Source organism: Alligator mississippiensis, chromosome 4, assembly GCF_030867095.1.
Source record: "Alligator mississippiensis isolate rAllMis1 chromosome 4, rAllMis1, whole genome shotgun sequence".
Classification (NCBI taxonomy): Eukaryota; Metazoa; Chordata; order Crocodylia; family Alligatoridae; genus Alligator; species Alligator mississippiensis.
Window position 1 is genome coordinate 14,408,230 of NC_081827.1, and position 19,501 is coordinate 14,427,730.

Consider the following 19,501-nt stretch of genomic DNA (forward strand, 5'->3'; position numbering starts at 1 on the left):
TCTTCCTTCAACCTGTATTTTAAGTAGAAATCAAAAAAGTTCATGCACTTATACAAGAGCAATAAAAAAAATTAAATATTTATTTGAATAACAAGCTTAAGTTCAAGCTGCAATGTTGGCAATGTAGATTTTTAAACACAGATCACAAAAGCGTGCACAAAAATGTATTTGAGCAAAGAACAAAATAATACTAAGAATTATACTAAACAGCTGCTGATTTTAAAGAAACAAAAATGGCTGGTAATCACTATACAAAATATAAAATGTATTAAACACTACCATCCACAGAACAGAGGTTTATTTTAGATTGATTATATTTAAAAAAAAATGTGTAGTTAATTATATAGTGAATTGTAAATGAATATTATACAGTAATCCCCCTTTTGGTCTGCTATACCTTGTTGCACTATAGCACATCCAATCACATTGCAAAAAAAGAGCAATTATTTTTCTCCTTACTATCAATAAAAAAACAATTATTGATAATACAGTAAATATTGTCAGGTCTACAAAAAATGAAATTAAAAATTTCTCCTTCAACTCTGAAGCGCTTTCCATGCAAAGTCAGCACTTGTTCGTTTAACAGAGTGTGCTACCAAGCAGTGACCAGGGATGTAGATGCTCTTGGGTAAGACTAAACTTTACAAAACAAAGATTGAATTAATCATGCAACCCCCTCACTACTGGGTATAACCCAATGTGTCACTTCTCAATTTATTGCCTCTTCGGAATATCATTCAAGGCATCCGAAATTAGACTTATAATGATAAATATACATACAATGAAAGGACACAAACTGCTATTTGACACTACTACTGGTAATGTCTGTGCTACGTGAAAGCACCTTTAAAAAAAGCCTATGCGGCAAGAGATAAGTGTCTAAAGATTCAAAATGAATCAACAGTATTGGATAACAATATATTTCTCAACTCAGAAGCTGCCTCAAGATTAGGTGCATCTTCAGTTAATGTAACAGGAAAAAAAGGCAATGGATTTTATTTTATTAATTGTATCCACTCATAAACTGACCTAAGGCCACCAGATGTGCAGACACAATGCGTTTCTTTTTTTTTCTTTTTACAGTTCTTTAAATTGTAGGATGATAAAGGAATAGATCTATTTAAAAACAAAACAAATTGCTATTTTGCCTAGATTAAGAAGTGGCACCAGGTGTTGGGTTCACGTTTTGAGTGGCCACTTGCGGTGCAACTTCAATGATTCGTGGTTTATCTATAATTCTGGCAGTGCGGTTCCCCTTCTCTACGATCCCAATGATCCATGCTTGGTGACCCTCGCCGTACTTGGGAGATTTGATCTCAGCACAGAAACGTGCAGCCTGTTCACGTGGCAAACAGATGAGGAGGCCTCCTGAAAAGCAAAGGAATAAGCACGTTAGCTTCTCATTACATTTCTGCACCAAAATATTTTAGAGCCTGATCTTGCAATCTGTATATAGACTTCACTATGTTCTTTCAGAATAAGGAGAGCCACCTGCATGACCAAAGGCCAAGAGAGCAAGCCTTACTAGGAGAGGCTAAGGGACATGGGACTCTTCAACCTGGAGAAGAGAAGGCTCAGTGGGGACTTGGTGGCAGCCTATAAGTACATAAGGGGGGTGCACCAGGATCTGGGAGAACAGTTGTTCATCAGTGCTCCCCAAGGGATAACAAGGTCTAATGGCCACAAACTTCTGGAAGGCTGTTTTAGACTGGACATATGGAAAAACTTCTTTACGGTCCGAGTGTCCGGGGTCTGGAACAGACTCCACCCAGAGGTGATGTAAGCACCTACTCTGGACTCATTCAAATGGCATCTGAATGCTTATCTTTCAGGGGTCATTTGACCCCAGCAGACTTCCTACCTAAGGCAGGGGGCTGGACTCAATCTTACGAGGTTCCTTCTAGCCCCTAATATCTATGAATCTATTAAAAGGGCCAAGGGTCTCATTTCGTAGGAGGAAATCCCTTGTGTTGCTAAATTCAAAAACTTGCACTCTGTTCAAACACTAGTGGAGAAATAACATGACACGGATAGCAAAAGGTCTGCTGAAACACAATAGTGGCATTGCAAAACAATAGAATACAGTAACTCAACTCTGCCCAAAATTATATAAAATTATTGTGAAAAGGGCCATATTCCAAATCCAATCACAATATTTTCTTCCACAAAATAGATTCATAGATGTTAGGGTCGAAAGGGACCTCAATAGATCGAGTCCAACCCCCTGCATAGGCAGGAAAGAATGCTGGGTTCAGATGACCCCAGCTAGATGCCTATCTAACCTCCTCTCGAAGACCCCCAGGGTAGAGGAGAGCACCACCTCCCTTGGGAGCCCGTTCCAGACCTTGGCCACTCTAACTGTGAACAAGTTCCTCCTAATGTCCAGTCTAAATCTGCTCTCTGCTAGCTTATGGCCATTATTTCTTGTGACCCCCAGGGGCGCCTTGGTGAGTAGAGCCACACCAATTCCCCTCTGCGCCCCCATGATGAATTTACAGGCAGCCACAAGGTCGCCTCTCAACCTTCTCTTGCGGAGGCTGAAGTGGTCCAGGTGCCCTAGTCCCTCTTCATAGGGCTTGGCCTGCAAGCCCTTAACCATACAAGTGGCCCTTCTCTGGACCCTCTCCAGGTTATCCACATCCCTCTTGAAGTGCGGCGCCCAAAACTGCATGCAGTACTCCAACTGCGGTCTGACCAGCACCTGATAGAGGGGAAGTATCACCTCCTTGGCTCTGTTTGTCATACATCTGCTGATGCATGATAAAGTGCAGTTAGCTTTTCTGATGACTTCATCACAGTGACGACTCATGCTCATCTTGGAAGCCTCCTAGGACTCCAAGATCCCTTTCTGCTTCCGTGCTACTGAGCAGGTCATTCCCTAGGCAGTAGGTGTGCTGGACATTTTTCCTCCCTAAGTGCAGCACTTTGCACTTCTCCTTGTTAAATAGCATTCTATTGTTTTCTGCCCATTTGTCCAACCTGTCCAGGTCTGCCTGTAGTTGTTCCCTCCCCTCCAGTGTGTCCACTTCTCCCCACAGTTTTGTATCATCCGCAAACTTTTCCTCCTAAACTAGCCAGGGGAATTAGAATGTGCATTATATGCAAGAAACAGGGATCCCCACAAGTCTAAAAAGTTGTTGGTGGGGAAACTGCAGCAGTTAACACTCCCACCACTTCCCAACCACCAAATTTCTGGACTTGTGGGGAGCCCCTGACCAGACAAGATGCCCTGTATGTTGGACTGGGCCAGAGCACAGGGTCTAACCATGGTCAGAGCTAGCACGCAGCCCCAGACCTAGCATGCCAGATTAGGCCAACACACAAGGTTGGACCAGCGCACAGCCCCAATACCAGTGGCACTGGATCAGCCAGCACGTGGGGTCAGTCCACAGCCCCCATTCAGAATGCAGACCTGGCAGCAGGTTCTGGAGCAGGCTCTGCTTCCTAACTGCTGCTAATCAGTTACTTACCTGTACTACAAGTTAAGAATTTTAGTTTTCTTAGAGTTGTCTTTCAAAACCAGACTGTGTATTAAATTCTGGGATGTGCTATATGCGAGAAAATACAATATCTGCATAAAGATGGGGCCTGGCTCACAAGTAATCTGGCCAAATTCGAGGGAACCATTTGTGCAGTAAGGTAATGTAGGAGGTGAGGAAATCTGGCAATGAGATATAAATCTGAGCCTGAAAACCCTTCTCTCACAAGATTAGTATTCAATGTATGGATAGCAGATTTCTAATGTGTGGCCTTTTCTATTATATGTTACTAATGAAATAGGTTTTGAGGTTGACACAATAGCAAAACAATATACTTGCCACTCAGTTAATAAAAAAAAAAAAAAGAATCACCTTTCTTTCAAAAATCAAATAGCACTGAAGAAGGATGATTTTGTACTGAAATTAGATTAGATCCATTTCCAGTGCTGTCAGCTAATTCCTCGGGCAAGCTAATTCACTTCTCTGTGCGTCTGTGTCTTATCACTAAGAAGTGGACTTAGATTTATCTAGACAATACCTCACTAATCCAGGTAATCACACACTGTAGCACTTATTGTTTCAGTAAAAAAAAATATATGTGCAGACTCCACTAATTAAACTTCACAGCATCCTATGTTGCAAGCATACTGTATCATTCCAGTACATATAGCTGCCTCACTCCACTCTGTTAGTGAAAGTTAAGAACCCCCTCTCCTTGAAGATGCCTGAAGAATTTAGGCAATACATTTTATTTACTAAAAGTGGAATTTGGATAAATGCCAGGACCATCTGCCTATTACAAAGGGTCACGCTATCTTAGAAACCAAGAACTGTAAAAGCCTTAGGTCTTGTGTGGGTGGCATCTGATGGTAAGGTGTATCCAGGAGCACAGCACAGACCATTAGGATGACTGGATGTCAGTTCAGAGCACACGCTAGGAGAAGAGCACCATATACTGAACCACCCACAAAAACTCCTACAGTTCACAGGCGTGTAGGTTGTAGCCATGTCAGTCTAAGGACACAGGCAGACAAGGCTCTTTGGGTAAATCTAGTACTTTTATTAGACCAACTGAGATAGCTGGAAAAATTGTTCTTTGCAAGTTCATAGGGAGTTTCTCAGAGACCATAAGAATAGTGTTGATCTGACCCTGGGTTAGCCTGTATGGAGCACAGCTTTGTAGAGTTACACCTGCAAGCTGCTAACGTGTAGTTTTCTGTGTGCACCAGTTACCTTCAAGCTAATCTTCTCATGCTAACAGTAACGGAAAGGAACTGCCCAATTTAAAGTATCAAAAAGAAGCAGCTTTTGAACAATGGTAAATTAAAAAGAAGGAAAAAAAAGCACAAGGACCCTATTTCTAAAGTGTGATGTAGACTGAAGCATTTCAGTCATCTGCAGTTTGCACCTCAAAAAGCTGTCAAGACAGAGGCATGAGGGGTAAGGGGAGGAAGGGGCATACTTCTCATCAGAAACAACAAAAGCAAGAAGATGCAACACAGAATGGTGTTTAAGTGACTCCAAATGTAAAAGGACACCACTGACTCCTGGTGGAGTGAACTACTACCACGGAGGTCTCTGGTAGAGCAAATGGGTCAGTAAACTCATAAGTAGTAGTAAGTAATGTAAAGTAAAGTGGTAAAGTAACTTGAATACCAATCAGACAGAAGGGAAGAGAGGTGGAAAGACAAAAAGTACGAGAAAGTAACCTACAATCATCCATTTTTTCCTCAGACCTTCCTGTTAACCACTTTTCTTGCTCTTTGACACTGATGATGAGTTTGCTGTTATGCCCTTTAGAAACAGAAATGTCCTACATTAATTGCTATCCACCAATTTCTACACAAAACTGTCCTCCTCTGACCACCATAACCCCACAGTTCTACCAAATATGCATCAGCAACCTCTAATGAAAGGGTTGGGCTACTGGTCATTACTAGCAGGACTCATATAGACAGCAGAGTTATAATTATGCCATTCTAGCAATGCCAGTCATGCTTTGACAGCCATACAGCTTGCAACGGTAGTGTTAGGCTGCACGGTCATTGGGTATTCAGGGCATAGGAGTTGCAAGAGATTTCCCCACCCCACCCACATCACTTTGCATGTGTGCAGATGGAGTCCTCACTATGACTACCTGAAGTTTGTCACTTGGAGGTCACGTTACCACCAAGTGTAGTGCTGCCTTGAGACTATTCAGAAGCTGCAGCTGGTGTCTGCTTGCTAAAGCTGTATTTCGTACCCTCCTGGAGTGCCACTCTGATCCCCCTTCCCCTGCCCAATCTGCTGCTCTGCTTTCTGCCCCATCTGCTACTGTGCTTCCTGCTCCCTCTCTGATCTGTCACATGCCACACACACAAGTTGCCCATGCCATTTGCAACACCCATACCGCAGGCTGGCCACCCCTGGACTAGATGACCAAACAGATGAGATGTGTGACTGGTGGAGTTTGCACCCTGGGTAGCAGAGGAGAAGCTGATAGGGGTTGTGTGCAGGGATGCCAAAATGGAGACAGTGGGCCTCGAGGCTTCAGCTGCGTGGAGTGGAGCAGAGGCACAGGCACAACACAAGGTGTCAATCAGCAAGCAACCTCCCTTGACCCTGCAACTGCCACAGCCTCATATGGAGGAGGAGGTTGACAAGGAGATGCCTGCCCTGACTCTACTCAGGGTGACCAGGAGCCTTGAGCCACCTCTGCTTCCATTCTGGTTCTCCCTTTCCTGAGCATCTGGGGTTCAAGACCCTGTTACCCCACCCCTAGTTACTCTAGTGGAACTGATATTTCTATTCACAATTTATAAATCAAGCTGTACCGTGCAAATCCACACTGGAAAAACAAAGCCTTGGTCTTTAATCCATTACAATCTCTTTAGAGCAAGTTCTTTGCGACTTGACTGCTGTACTCTGCTAGAGACATTCTTTTTGCAAAATGCAGTTATGGATGTAATATTTCTGGCACTTGAAGCAAAATAGGACAAAGAATAACTGCTCCAGCTTTCTTGAGTGCAAGCCTTACTACGACAGAACTGCAACAACAACCACAGTCAAATCTGTGCCTTCTGTAACACTGATGAGACCAAAGTCTATGAATACCTAGAAGACTGGCAAGAGATATTCTAGCAATTCTAGCAATATCCAGATGTTAATGGTAAATAACTGTGGAGAAGCCATTTGAGAGCAATTTAGAGATTAAAAGACATACTTCCTGCTTATGAGTCACCTAATTAAGGGCTGTCTAAATTCTGAGGGGCTGGGGGCTATGTGGGCACCCACCCCCACTGTACCATGCCAGCTGCACCTCGTCATGGGTGCATCCCTCCCCATGCACTGCACCACAGCACCTTGCTCCCCCCAACTCACTGTGCCACACTGGCTCCCCCATGCCATGCTGTGGGGGGTCCTCAGGTTGCCAGCTCCCTCAGCCCTGCAGGCTGTAGAAGCAGGAGGATGAAGGGGGAGCCTGTACACTCTGGTGGCAGCAGGAGAGCAATGGAAGAAGCGGCACCCAGACTGGGGGCGGGGGGTGCCCCACTGCTGATTAACCCTTAACAAATGCAGTCTGTAGGCCACTAGTTGGATATCCCTGACCTAATTAATTTTCCAGAGTTTCATCTTTTCCTTTTCTCGCACCTGTAACTACGCTATTTTCCATTCTTTCTAGGAAAAGTATGTGCTGACCCAAGATGTGGGATGGACAATTTTGAAGACTTAAGTTCTCTATTCACTAACCAGGTCCAGGGAGCTATAACGAAGTACACTTCTGAATAACACTGCAGTGTACCTGAAGGACCACTATATGAAGTCTCTGTAGCTGTAACCATCATTTATGGTGGTATTTGTTACACGGACATCTGTGCACTAAGAACTGGATGGAGACCAGTAAACTCATTCAACATACAACCAGATTCTCAGCTCTTTAAAAGGGTTCACATTTTTGACAAAGCGTGATCATACAGTCTCCATGGTATACAGTTTCTGATTAAACACAGATAGCTAAGGAACAATTTAACGTATCACAGTAAATTGTATAATCACTCAGGGAGATGTTTATGGCTCTCCCTGCAATCCTCTTTTCCAGATTTTCACACACTGCTTTACTTTGGAATTGGGGAGGGTGGTGTTCTGCTGTGTTGTGTGTTGCAGAAATCTTAGCTAACACTTTTGGAGAAAGAAGGGCAGGGGGAAAACCACAGACTGAGGAAAGAAGATGAAGACAAAAAGAAAAGATCAGGACACAGGTGTTGCGGTGTTGCAGGTGTCGCAGTGGATGTAGAATTTCTGGACTTCAGCAAGGCCTTTGACACTGTCGACCACCCCATTCTCATCAAAAAACTAGGTGACTGTGGCACTGATGCCTACACAGTCAGATGGACTGCAAATCTGCTGAAGGGTCGGACTCAGAGGGTAGTGGTAGATGGGTCTTTTTCGACCTGGAATGGGAAGTGGGGTTCCTCAGGACTTGGTCCTTGGCCCCACACTGTTCAATTTCTTTATTAGTGGCCTGGACGACGGGGTAAAAAGCAGCCTGTTTAAATTTGCTGATGATACCAAGATTTGGGGTGAGGTGGGCACGCTAGTAGGGAAGGACAGATTACAGCAGGACCTGGACAGGTTACAGGGGTGGGCTAACAAAAACAGGATGGGTTTCAATACTGACAAGTGCAGGGTGCTGTACTTGGGCAGCGGGAACCAGCAGCACACTTATAAGCTGGGAAACTCCCTTCTTGAGAGCACAGTGGCAGAAAGAGATCTTGGAGTCATTACTGACTCCAAGATGAACATGGGCCGACAATGTGAAGACATGGTCAGTAGGGCTAACCGTACCTTGTTGTGCATCCACAGATGCATCTCAAGCAGGGCCAAGGAGGTGATCCTCCCCCTCTATGAGACACTGGTCAGGCCGCAGCTGGAGTACTGTGCCCAGTTCTGGTTGCTGCACTTCAGGAGGGATGTGGACAGCATTGAGAGGGTCAGAGGAGGACCACCCGCATGATCAGGGGACAGCAGGGCAGACCCTATGAAGAGAGGCTACGGGACCTTAACCTGTTCAGCCTTTGCAATAGAAGGCTGAGGGGGGATCTGGTGGCTGTCTATAAACTCACTAGGGGGGGACCAGCAGGGTTTGGGAGAGACCCTGTTCCCCCTAGCGCCCCACCGGATAACAAGGAATAATGGCCACGAATTGTTAGAGTAGGTTCAGACTAGACATCCAAAGGCACTACTTCACAGTCAGGGCGGCTAGGATCTGGAACCAACTTCCAAGGGTAGCGGCGATGGCTCCTACCCTGGGGGTCTTTAAGGAGGCTTGATGTCTACCTGGCTGGGGTCATTTGAGCCCAGTTTTCTCTCCTGCCCAGGGCAGGGGGTCAGACTTGATGATCTACAAGGTCCTTCCAACCCTACTTCTATGAATCTAGGAAGAAATGAGGCAAACAATTTTGGAAGAGCAATGCTCTTATTCCAAGGGGCTAGATATGTTGGAATTAACAACAAACTAGGGAGCCATTCACCTCTGTCTCCAAATGAAACCATAGGAAGCAGGGACCCACAGCTGCTGCCAACTGATGCTGCTTAGAGGGACATGTGAAATGAGTTATTAGCCTATTAAATGAGTGCAAACACAATCAAAACACACACACACACACACACTTATATCACAATGACAACTAGTATTTTTGACAGACTCTAGAGAGTAAGTATTGATCACTACTTGGAGAACAAATTCCATTTTTATGGCTAGAGACAATCCCTCCAAATCAGGTTTGGGGACACAATAGAAGATAATGAGGGAATAAATGTATATTGTTTGCATCCATGCTGTCGATAGGGGAAAAAGGTTTGGACCCCAAGTCATGCAGTGTAGCATTAAACTCCACATACATTTCTAATGGAAAAAGTGACTTGATTGGCAGCCATCCTGTGGGTGATTTTACTTTTGAAAAAACAAATTGTTGCCTGTGCTATGACAGGCACATACTCAGTACTGTATTCCGTAGTGGACACTTCAGAAAACAAGTATAAAAAAAAATTTAGATCTTGGAAATGCAAAATGTTCCAGATGTTTCACTCTGGAGGTTTTATAATATATAGCACCTCATAAGGAAGAAGTGAGACAGTCAAAATAGCTTGGTGGTTTGGAGACCAGGCTAAAAATAAATAAAATAATTGTGAACAGTTGCATGGCTAATGCTCTCTAGTTTGGTGGCATCCTAAGCCAACTGTGCTTCAAAAATGCAACATATGGTGTTCATGGCTGTGCTTTTCGTCCTGTTAAATTCAAATGGGGAAAAAAAATTAGGTCACTCACCTGAAGTCTCAGGACAGGTACCATGCATGAGTCCAAACATATTGCCACACGCCTTGCTAACTGCAGCCATCTTGGCTAGGACAGGGAGGTTATGAATAACAAAGGACACCTCATTTCGCTGCTGTTTGGCTAAGTTCTGTGCATGCCCCAGAATGCCAAATCCTGTGATATCTGTAGCTGCATGTGCATTAAAAGTGTGCATTAGTCCAGCAGCTGGAAGAGACCAAAAAAATCAGGGAAAGTAAGATTTAGGAATGCCACAATCAAAATGGAGTTTGCTCACCTTTCAAATAACCATCTACCCTCCCAATAAGAACTACAAATCCTTTACATTTTCCAATGTGAACATCAATTAAAACATTAGATCACCTGAAATTCACAGGTACTGCATAGATTCTTTTTGAAAATAACATTTATGTTGTTTTTAACATATTACACTGAAAATCCTCTATCATGCCAAATGCTTAAATAAGGTAAATTTAAGAGCCTGTTTTACTAACATGTCTACTTACACATAGTAGTCTGAAAAGCTGGAACTAAATCTAGATCCAAAATTTCCGCAAATTTTGGAACAGACGCATTATGCGTTAACAGTTTCAGTTTGTCCTACTAATTGCAAATTTCAGTCAGATTAGGTTATTCCCTTCTCCCAACACCTTTCTATTCTTTTAAGGGCTTTTGATTTGGGATCTGCAGATTGTATTCTGATAGCCTAAAGAGGGAGAGAGAGGCAAAGACAGGCAGGCAGAATCAACTCCATAATGCTCCAGCCTCCCCACTGAGGCATTCAAGGAATTCTTGGGCATATGCAACTGCTGAGCTCCTGGCTGGGGGAAAAAGACACCTCCATATGAGGACAATAGCTCTAGTTAAAGAACATTTAAATGTTAAACGTGACCTGCAAAAGAGAGTAGTAAAAAAAACCCAAAAACGTTTCCACTTTTTTTTTTTTTTTTTTTTTTAGTTCTTTCTGATCTACAAACAAGACCTGAAAGATCTCTTTTGCACCAAAAAACAGGTCATCTTTTTTTTCCTGGAAGATGATGTGAAAGAATGAAAATCTAGTAAGACGACATAACAAGTACCATGCGAAACCTGAACAAACGAGAGAGTTTTTAAAAAACACCTCGGCCCCTTCAATTAAGGGCTAAGGAAAATGCCAAATTCAATTCTCTATTCTTTCAAAGGGACCTCCAACAAAGAGAGAGAAGTCATGGCTTGACACTTTTTCCCCCCTGCTTTCTACCATAGAAGAAAAGAAACCACACACTACTTTTTCAGCAGGAGGGAAGAGGGGGGAGAGGAAAGAAAATGAAAGGAGAACGTGGGGAGGGGGAAAAAAAAAGCCACAAAATCTTGAATTCAAAGCAAAAAAAAAAAGAGAGAGATGTAAAAGTTTTTTGTGAAAATAAAAAGCTTACAGTTAACCTGCCCTGTCTTCAAGAGGAGAGAGAGAGAAAAGGAACAAATACAATCTATTTCTCATTAAAATCTGTACCAACTCACATCATTTCACCCACGTGAGGCATAATCATCTCCAGCAACATTTGTGCCTTTGCTATATAATTAAGAGTATGTTTGGTTTTTAATTTCCTTGTTTCACATGTATTGAATAAAAGAATGATGGGGGTGTTGGTGGGAAGATGAGCTGATGTAGCTTATTTCACCATGGCAGACAGCTGAAATTAAATGTGGATTGAAAACAAAATCAACACACACACACTTCTCCTGTTCTCACCTGTTCTGTTGAGCCTTGCCATATTCATCATTGCCTCCTGGTATGCTAGCTCTACATCTTCTTGCGTTACCACCAGTTTGATTTTATTCCATTTTTCTGGCTAATGGATGGAAGAAAAAAAGAAAGAGACATTCTGTTTCTTAGTTTTGCGGATGCATAGTTTAAAGCGCATCCAAAATTTATGAAAAATTCTTAGTCCAGGATGTATTTACACTTCTGTGATACTTAGGTTTGTTTTAGAAGGCTCAAGTTTTAAAGTTAAAAGATTGTAACTATGAGCATGTTAATAACAATAGTAAAACTATTGTCTGTAGGTTTGCAGAAACATAAAAATCTTGTTTTATACTTGATTACCCTTTTGTACGTAGATATTGCAGGTAATTTTAAAGTATATCACATGTAGTATTAGTGCTGAACAAAACACACAGGTTGGGCTAACCTGCTCTGTAAACACCACCCTGGTTGAAAAAGCAGGACCAAAAGCAATGGCTCTCAAACTGGTTTGGGTAACAGACCATTTTGAAGTGTATTCTACTGCTGCTGCATACCCCTATGATTGCGTGTTACAGAAAATAAAGTACCACTATGTCACTACAATCAAACTGTGGCCTCTCCAATGGTTGTTTAATTGTTCTTAGTTTTTCCTTCCTTCCCTTCCTTTTATATTTTGCTTTTTCTTCTTCTGCTCTCATACCTTTGATGGTTTTCACTAAGCACAGCAGTTTAAGAAACACTGGCCAAAGAGAGAGGAACTTTTTAGCATACCCTGAAACAAACCCAAGCTTTTTTGGTCAAAGAAAAGGAATGATTCCTAATCTTGTGTCTAGGAACACTCCATTGGTAAACATGCTTCACTCCAATAGATGAATGCTGCAGGGCACAGCACACTCTCCAGCTAGGGAACTACAATCACAGTCATCCTGTAAGTTTGATTGGGCTTTTAAAGCTACCTTCCTTTTCCCACCCCCAGGGTCTTCAGGGAATCATTCCATCTTCTGCCCCTTTCTAATATCACATGCTAACAACAAATGGTATTTATATGAGCCTTTCATCCTCAATGATCCCAGAACACCTGGTGAAATGAGTGAAACAGTTAAACGGAGACAACGCTTTCATGACTGAAATGACAGATACCACCTCTAGGAAAAAAAAAATCAGTTTTACAGGTCAGAGCAGCACTACAAAACAGACAGATGATGGAAAGGGGTTTTTCAGTTGCATAAGCAGGACAGGGAACTGAAGCAGACAGAAATATAACTTTCCTAGACAGTTTAGCTGGGATCATCACGTCTTATAAGCAATATTTTAATAACCATTTAGCATTAACCAGCATCTGAAGGAGGGTATTTGTAATAGAACCCTCCCTCTTACACAGGGGTGGGCAATTATTTGGACCCGGGGCCACATAAGGAGTTTTGATGAGCTGTGGTGGGCTGGGTCAATCCCTCTGCCTCCCCCTCACAACAAGACACCAAACCTCCCTATGTGGGATAGGGCTGTGGGCAGGCGGGGATCACTGTTTAGGAGCAGGATGGGCAAACAAGGCCAGGATCATGGGGCCATGACAGCATGGGGCTGGAGCCGAGCTGCAATCTGCCCCCTGCATGCTCCTTGCCCTGTGGTGAGGATGTGCATTTGCATGGGGGGCAGGAGAGCAGGTGGGCTGCCTGGGTGCTAGGTCCCAGAAGCTGGCTGGGGGTGAGGGGAGGGAGGAGGCATGTGCAGCACAGCTTGTCTGGGTGGTGTGATCCTCCGCATGGGGCCAAGCCCTACCTGGTGCAGCCCTTGTCGCATTTTAGCTTGCGCCTGCTGGTCTGGCCCCAGCCAGCATGCACAGCTTACAGGCGGGACTGCTCCCAGTGCAGCTGCAGCCACCACCCGGGTGCTATTTGGCTTTCCCTCACCTCCAATGGTGGCTCCTTCTCCTGCTGCAGCTGGGTGGCTCCTGCCCCAGCGCGCAGGGCTCTGGCTCCAACTGCTGGCTGGGCGTCTTCCACCCACTCTGCCTGCCTGGCACAGAGAGCTGAGTGGGTGAAAAGCAGCCGGGAGCTTCAGCCAGGTTGCTCCTGCCCCAGCATGCAGGGTTCAGCTCCAGGCTGCCTTCCACACACCCAGCATGGGTGCGCAGAGCGGGTGGAAGGCATCTGGAGCTGGAGCCTCATGTGCTGGGGTAGGAGTTGCTCAGCTGAAGCTTCCTCCCCACCCAGAGTGGCACAGCAGGACCAGGAGGAGCCGCCACTGGAGTTCTCTGCTTAACACCTTCCTTTTTATCTTTGCCTAGAAATGACAAAGCCTACTCATGTTTCTTTAATACAGCATCCTTTCACAGACTGATCCCTGTAGCCATGCTTTGCAAAAATTTCCAAGTACTTCTGGACCATATTTAATATTTTAAAGTTACTTTTTTACTCTGCAATCTCCTCTATATTCAAGTCTTACCTTCTCAACTATATCAAAGTTGCTGTACCATGCACATGTACACGCACACTCAAATATTTTCCATTACAAAGCCATACATACCCCTTCAGAAACTAGATATGTGCATGACTATGTACATGATAGGTAGTATTATAGCTTTGGTTTCTCTCCTTTCGCAAAAGAAGCCACAATATTGGCGTAACCTCAACAAAATTTTTCTACCACAATCAGAAATTATACACTGTTTATATGTAGCAAGAGAACTGATTTCATTTCTGCCTCTGTTTTTCACAATAGAAAGTGCTTTGCTTGACAGTCAAGGGAAATTAGAAGTGCTTGAATTATGTGGAAATTCAGAATATCCTTAATTTGCAAGTCTATGTCAGTGAAACAACAGATGTGAAAAGAAGTTAGATTATGCTCAAAACAAACTATAATGAAGAACATTTAGCCATTCCTCAAAGATTTTCAGTCTTTTCTAAGGCCCCAATCCTGTCAACTAATTGGCAAGAGTAAAACTTTGATGTTAAAAAGGATTCATTTATTAAATGGGACCTTCACTGATAAACAAAAACTATTTTTTTTTTTTAACAGGCCATATTTCAGATTTGATGTAGACTCTTTAAAGGAAGGTTTCTTTCCCACTTTTTGCTAGATTTATGGAATCAGAATTCATCTGATAATTTAGTGGCTGACAGCCAAAACAAAGTAGGTTCCAGCTCACTCTTCTGCGAGACTATTGGCTCTGCAGTCCCAACAGTAGTTAAGATGCATCTTTTTAAAATGCAAGTTGAAAAGTTGCAATTTTGAAAATGCATGCAGAGCCAAACAACATAAGCAGATGCCAGGTTTACAATCACTTTTCAGTTCAGTAGCTTCACTTTTGCCTAAAGTAACAGATGGAAATACTTCTGTGTACACAATGCAACTAGAGATATTTTACTTAACTCAGTGCAATGGGCATGGAATATAGAAATATTTCCACGTGCACGTGGGTAGCGTGGGGTAAAATCTTGGCCCCAGTAAAGCTGACTTTAAACGTAACAGAGAGAGGCAGTTAACCACGTTAGAAGTCAGGCAGAAGATAGGGTAGATTTTCGCCTTACAGACTTAGTCAGACATATGTAAGCTTTCCTAAGCAGCAGTTTCTTTCATCGGATTCTGAGATGGCATCTGATGAAGTAAGCTGTTGCTTATAAAAGCTTACATACCTCTAATTTAGGTAATCTGTAAACTATAAATCTACCCTACCTTCCACCCGACTTCTAACATGGTTAACTGCACAGAGGTAAAAGCATCTTCACCCATAATGCCAGTCTAGAAGAGTTCCTGAAGTCCATTTCAGCCATACTTTTCTATGATTCTGTGATGCAGAGCAGGAAAGAGTTGACATGCAGCAATCCACTTCCACATTTGTTACGTTAGTGAACATTCCCACTTCAAAATACCGTTGCCCATGACAGCTGCCAGGACGGTTTTCCCCATTGTTTGCTGTTTACTCACAATATCTAGCCACTGGTGGACAGCTACAGCCACTTGTGTTCCCAAGGGTTTAGTTAATACAAGTACATCTCCTGGCACTGCATTGTCTGGCCTGCAAACAGAATAAAATCCATCATTGAACAAGAATATTTGGAAATTTATGCTTTCACAAACTTATATATTCAATTTTACTTAAAACTTTTAAATGACAGGTTTTTAAATAACTACAGAATATCTCGGCAGTGTTTGCTGCTATGGGATATGACTGAGTAAGCACCAGGTGAATATATTAAAAGAAAGATTAGATCTTTTAATATCAGCACCTGCAGTTCCAAAAAAGTCATGAGTCTCTTCTATTAAAGTTACTAGCTTCACTAGTTGGGAGAGAGAAAGAGAGAAAACACTCTGTCTCAGTCCTCAGAAATAAAAGCATGAGCTAATCACCAGCTGGGGTCAGAAAGAAATTCCTTCACACAATATTACATGCCACAGTATGGCATTCTAACAATGTGTTTTCTTACCTAGCTGGAAAGCTGTAAGCATAACTATGGTCTTACAATTCTCATTGTATTAACTATAATTAATATGGTAGCTGGCATGCTTTAAAAACTGATACCCCAAGCAGTTTTTAAGAACTCCAAATTAATGTTCAGATTTAAAGGTTAGAAAGCTTAAATCTGCCCCTTCTTGAAAGATCAGACAAATAAGCACAACACAAGAGAAAGGGAACTCTTTAACAGAAAGCCAGCCAGTACAAGAAAGATGTTGCTTCTGGTACCACTGTAGCCAAGTGCTGAGAACAAAGAAAGCAGAGAAGATATACTTTAATTTGTGAGAAGTTACAAAAAAGAACACAACATAGTATCAAAATGGTTTTTCCTGTGACCTGCTGACAGTTTCCTGAGATTCTGTTCTGTAATTTAACTTACATTATGAATTCATTAGGCTGACAGACTGTTGTGGCCACTCCTCCAAGAACAATCCAAGGATTTAACACCGTTTGGCCACCCGTCACAGAAGTCCCTGCCTCTTCTGCTGCATCTTTGAAGCCCTGGATAATTAGAGGCATCACTTTGTCCCTTTCCTAGAGATCAAAGCACAAAGATCAGAGTCTCACATAAGCATGGTCTAACTCAGAAAAACAGGATCAGGGCATAAGAAACTCAAGTCTGCTTCCCCCAAAGTCAAGGAAAAGCCCCATTTCCACAGAAGGTGGGGGAAGCCCTAGAAAGACATTAGCTTCCACATTCTGGCATTCCCATACTGTCCGTTTCAGAACTCCTTGGAAAATGTTGTAGAAGCATCTGCAAATGTAATGCAGAAGGTAAAGGAACTGAGATATGAAACGAGGATCACAGATCCAAATCCCTACTCTGAACAGACCAAGGAAAAGATCTGTAAATTTAGAGCAACGTCCTACTGTTTTAATTAGCACCACAGGGAAAAGTAGGATTTGACACACTAATACCTTAAAAAAAAAAAAAAAAAGAAAAGAAAAGAAGAGAAGAGAGGCAGTCCTCTGCATCCCAGGGTCCCATGCAACTAAGCAACCCACTGTGTTTTGTGTTATTTCTTTCTCCAAAATGGTGGCCCTTTTTCTGCATAGCCACAGGTGCCAGAAGTTTCCAAATTCCAACTCACGTTCTTCTGCATCAGGTCTGGATTGCTTCAAAGGACGCATCACAGCAATTGGCACAAAGGATTGCAGGATCTATCCAGGTTCTTCAGCCACACCTATCAACACTGCATTCGAGTGCTGTTCCATACCTTACGGCTCTACTGCAGAAACAGGAGCACCATTTTGGAGATGACCTGCCACAGAAGAGCTGTTCAGGACCAGGCTGCTGGCAAACAACCTCAGAATTCCTGCCATGATGCAAGTAATAGGCTCTTTGGAATGGTACCTTATAAGATCTCCCCTTTAACCCTGTTTGAAAAGGCTAACATTTAAGGTGACACCTCAGCACGTATAGTTGTTTGGGTCTAATTTCACAGAACAGCAAGCACCACGGATCTTACCCTGTCCGTCATTTTATTACTGATTCCAAGGAGCATCAACATGTTGTCGCACTCTGTGACCCCCATGGCATAAAGGTCACTTAGGACATTGGCACAGGCTATACGTCCCTGAAAAAAATAAAAAAATCCAGATCAAAATTTCTGTACATTCAGACAAATGTTTCACATAAACAGGACAATCCTGGCAGGAAGTGTTGAGAAGGAAGACAATAAAACCAGCATGTTCTTGCTGCACAAGCCTACTACCTGCCTGAACACTGAGTCAGATCCCATTTTAATGACAGACAGACAGATTCCCAGCTGACTTAAATCAACACAGCTCCATCAACTTCAGTCCAGTCCAATGCAGCAGGATCTTATTTATACAGTTTATATGCCACCCTTCCCAACAAAGGCTCAGAGAGGCTTACAAGAGAACAGAACTTCAAAGGGGAATGAGAATATGCTGAACAATGTTTCAGCCCAGCTTTGTTTGCTAAAGGCCTGCCCAAATAAGAATGCCTTGATTTCAATGGAGTTTTAGAATGACAATTTGCACTAGCCAAGGATCTAGTCCAAGATGTTTATATTGCTCTGTACTCCTGTTTGTCCTACAGAAACAGGATAATGGTGAGCTGAAGTCTTTCTCCTTGTGCATTGCCACAGAACTGTTTTCTGAGGCCACGTTTTCACTGGAAAGTTTTCCTGCCAGACTTCTGGCAGACACTTGCAGCTGCTGACACTGCTGTAACACTGCCACACATGCACTTGGCTGCTTTTGCTGGTGCCACAGGTTCTTCCTGAGTGCAGTTGTGCTGGCGTAAGGCACAGTGCATTGCGGGTAGAAGCCCAGGGCTTACAGAGGCTCACATGACTGTTGTTGGAGAGCACACACTCTAAATTTCTGCCAGCAACTATAGATTGGCTGAGGGCATGCACCATTCAGGAAGGCTTTACTTGCTAGAAAGGCTGGCTTTTGCCAGCACCCGTGGCTGCATGTAAATCTATGGAAACAAAACGTAACTTCTGTCGACAAAACTTTGTAGCTTAGTCCTGGCTTAAGATCTGTCAGCTACAACTGAAGATAATGGTAAAGATACCACTCAAGGCATAACAATTATACAGATTTAAGTTGAAGATCAATTTAGCCTGAAAAGCAGGTTTTGGCATGAAGAGAAGAACACAGCAAGGAGACATTGAGCTCCCTGATGTGGGAACATGGATGAATATGCCTAGGGTGTGGACACATGATACAAACACTTTGGTGTAATTTAATCTGGAGGTTACTCTGTAGGAGGACCTACAAATGGTCCTTAGCTGCTTCTCTCAAGCATACCAGAGCTTGAGACTGACCCTTAGCGTCAGAAAAACAAAGGTGCTTCATCAGCCCATTCCAGGGCAATCAACGCCCCCGGCACAGATCCTCTTTGACAGACTGGAGCTGGAGAACACTGAACACTGCATATCTCAGCAGCCATCTCTCAAAGGTGGACAACTTCAGCGAGGAGATCCAGTGTATTCAGTATTTGCTTGGAGTGAGGGGGCTGGACCCGATGATCTGCAAGGTCCCTTCCAGCCCCTAACAATCTATGAATCTATAAGATCCAATGTGCCAGCTCTGCCTTCATGATGATACAGTCTTCTATGTTCAATGATCACAACACCAGGACTCAAAAAAAAGCTCCAACTCTTCTCTACAGCTGTGAAGCTTTGGTAATCTGTAGGGACCGCGTGAAAAGCCTGGAACGCCTTCACCGCCTCTGGATGATCCTCGGCATAAAGTGGGAGGATTGTCGCACAGTGTCCTCACCAACACTAACACCACCAGCATGGAAACACTGATTATTCAACATCAGTGGTGGTGGACAGGGCATTGCGTGCATGTACCTGATGTACATTTACCAAAACAACTGCTATACCCCCAACTCAGGCAAGGACAAAGGACACACAGGGGCCAGAGGAAACACTTCAAGGACATCCTCAAGGCGAACATTAAGAAGTGTGGCATTGATACCACAAATGGGAAAAACTACCTGGGGCAGGAGTACATGGCAAAGCCTTATGAGAGAAGGTACATCT

At 43.3% G+C, this 19,501-nt stretch overlaps 1 protein-coding gene across 4 annotated transcripts in view; it reads right to left on the bottom strand.

The window, feature by feature from the left end:
- Positions 1 to 62: 62 nt before the first annotated feature.
- SEPHS1 (selenophosphate synthetase 1) overlaps positions 63 to 19,501 on the bottom strand; it is a 30,972-nt gene continuing 11,533 nt past the window's right edge. For all 4 annotated transcript variants that reach the window (XM_019487554.2, XM_014607583.3, XM_014607585.3 and 1 more), the window contains exons 4-9: positions 17,444 to 17,551; positions 16,354 to 16,508; positions 15,446 to 15,536; positions 11,525 to 11,624; positions 9,787 to 9,999; positions 63 to 1,368 (exon numbers count right to left, since the gene is read on the bottom strand). In XM_019487554.2, coding sequence (XP_019343099.1) covers positions 1,154 to 1,368; positions 9,787 to 9,999; positions 11,525 to 11,624; positions 15,446 to 15,536; positions 16,354 to 16,508; positions 17,444 to 17,551 — 882 coding nt within the window. In that variant the 3' untranslated portion in view covers positions 63 to 1,153. The remainder of the gene's footprint in view (positions 1,369 to 9,786; positions 10,000 to 11,524; positions 11,625 to 15,445; positions 15,537 to 16,353; positions 16,509 to 17,443; positions 17,552 to 19,501) is intronic.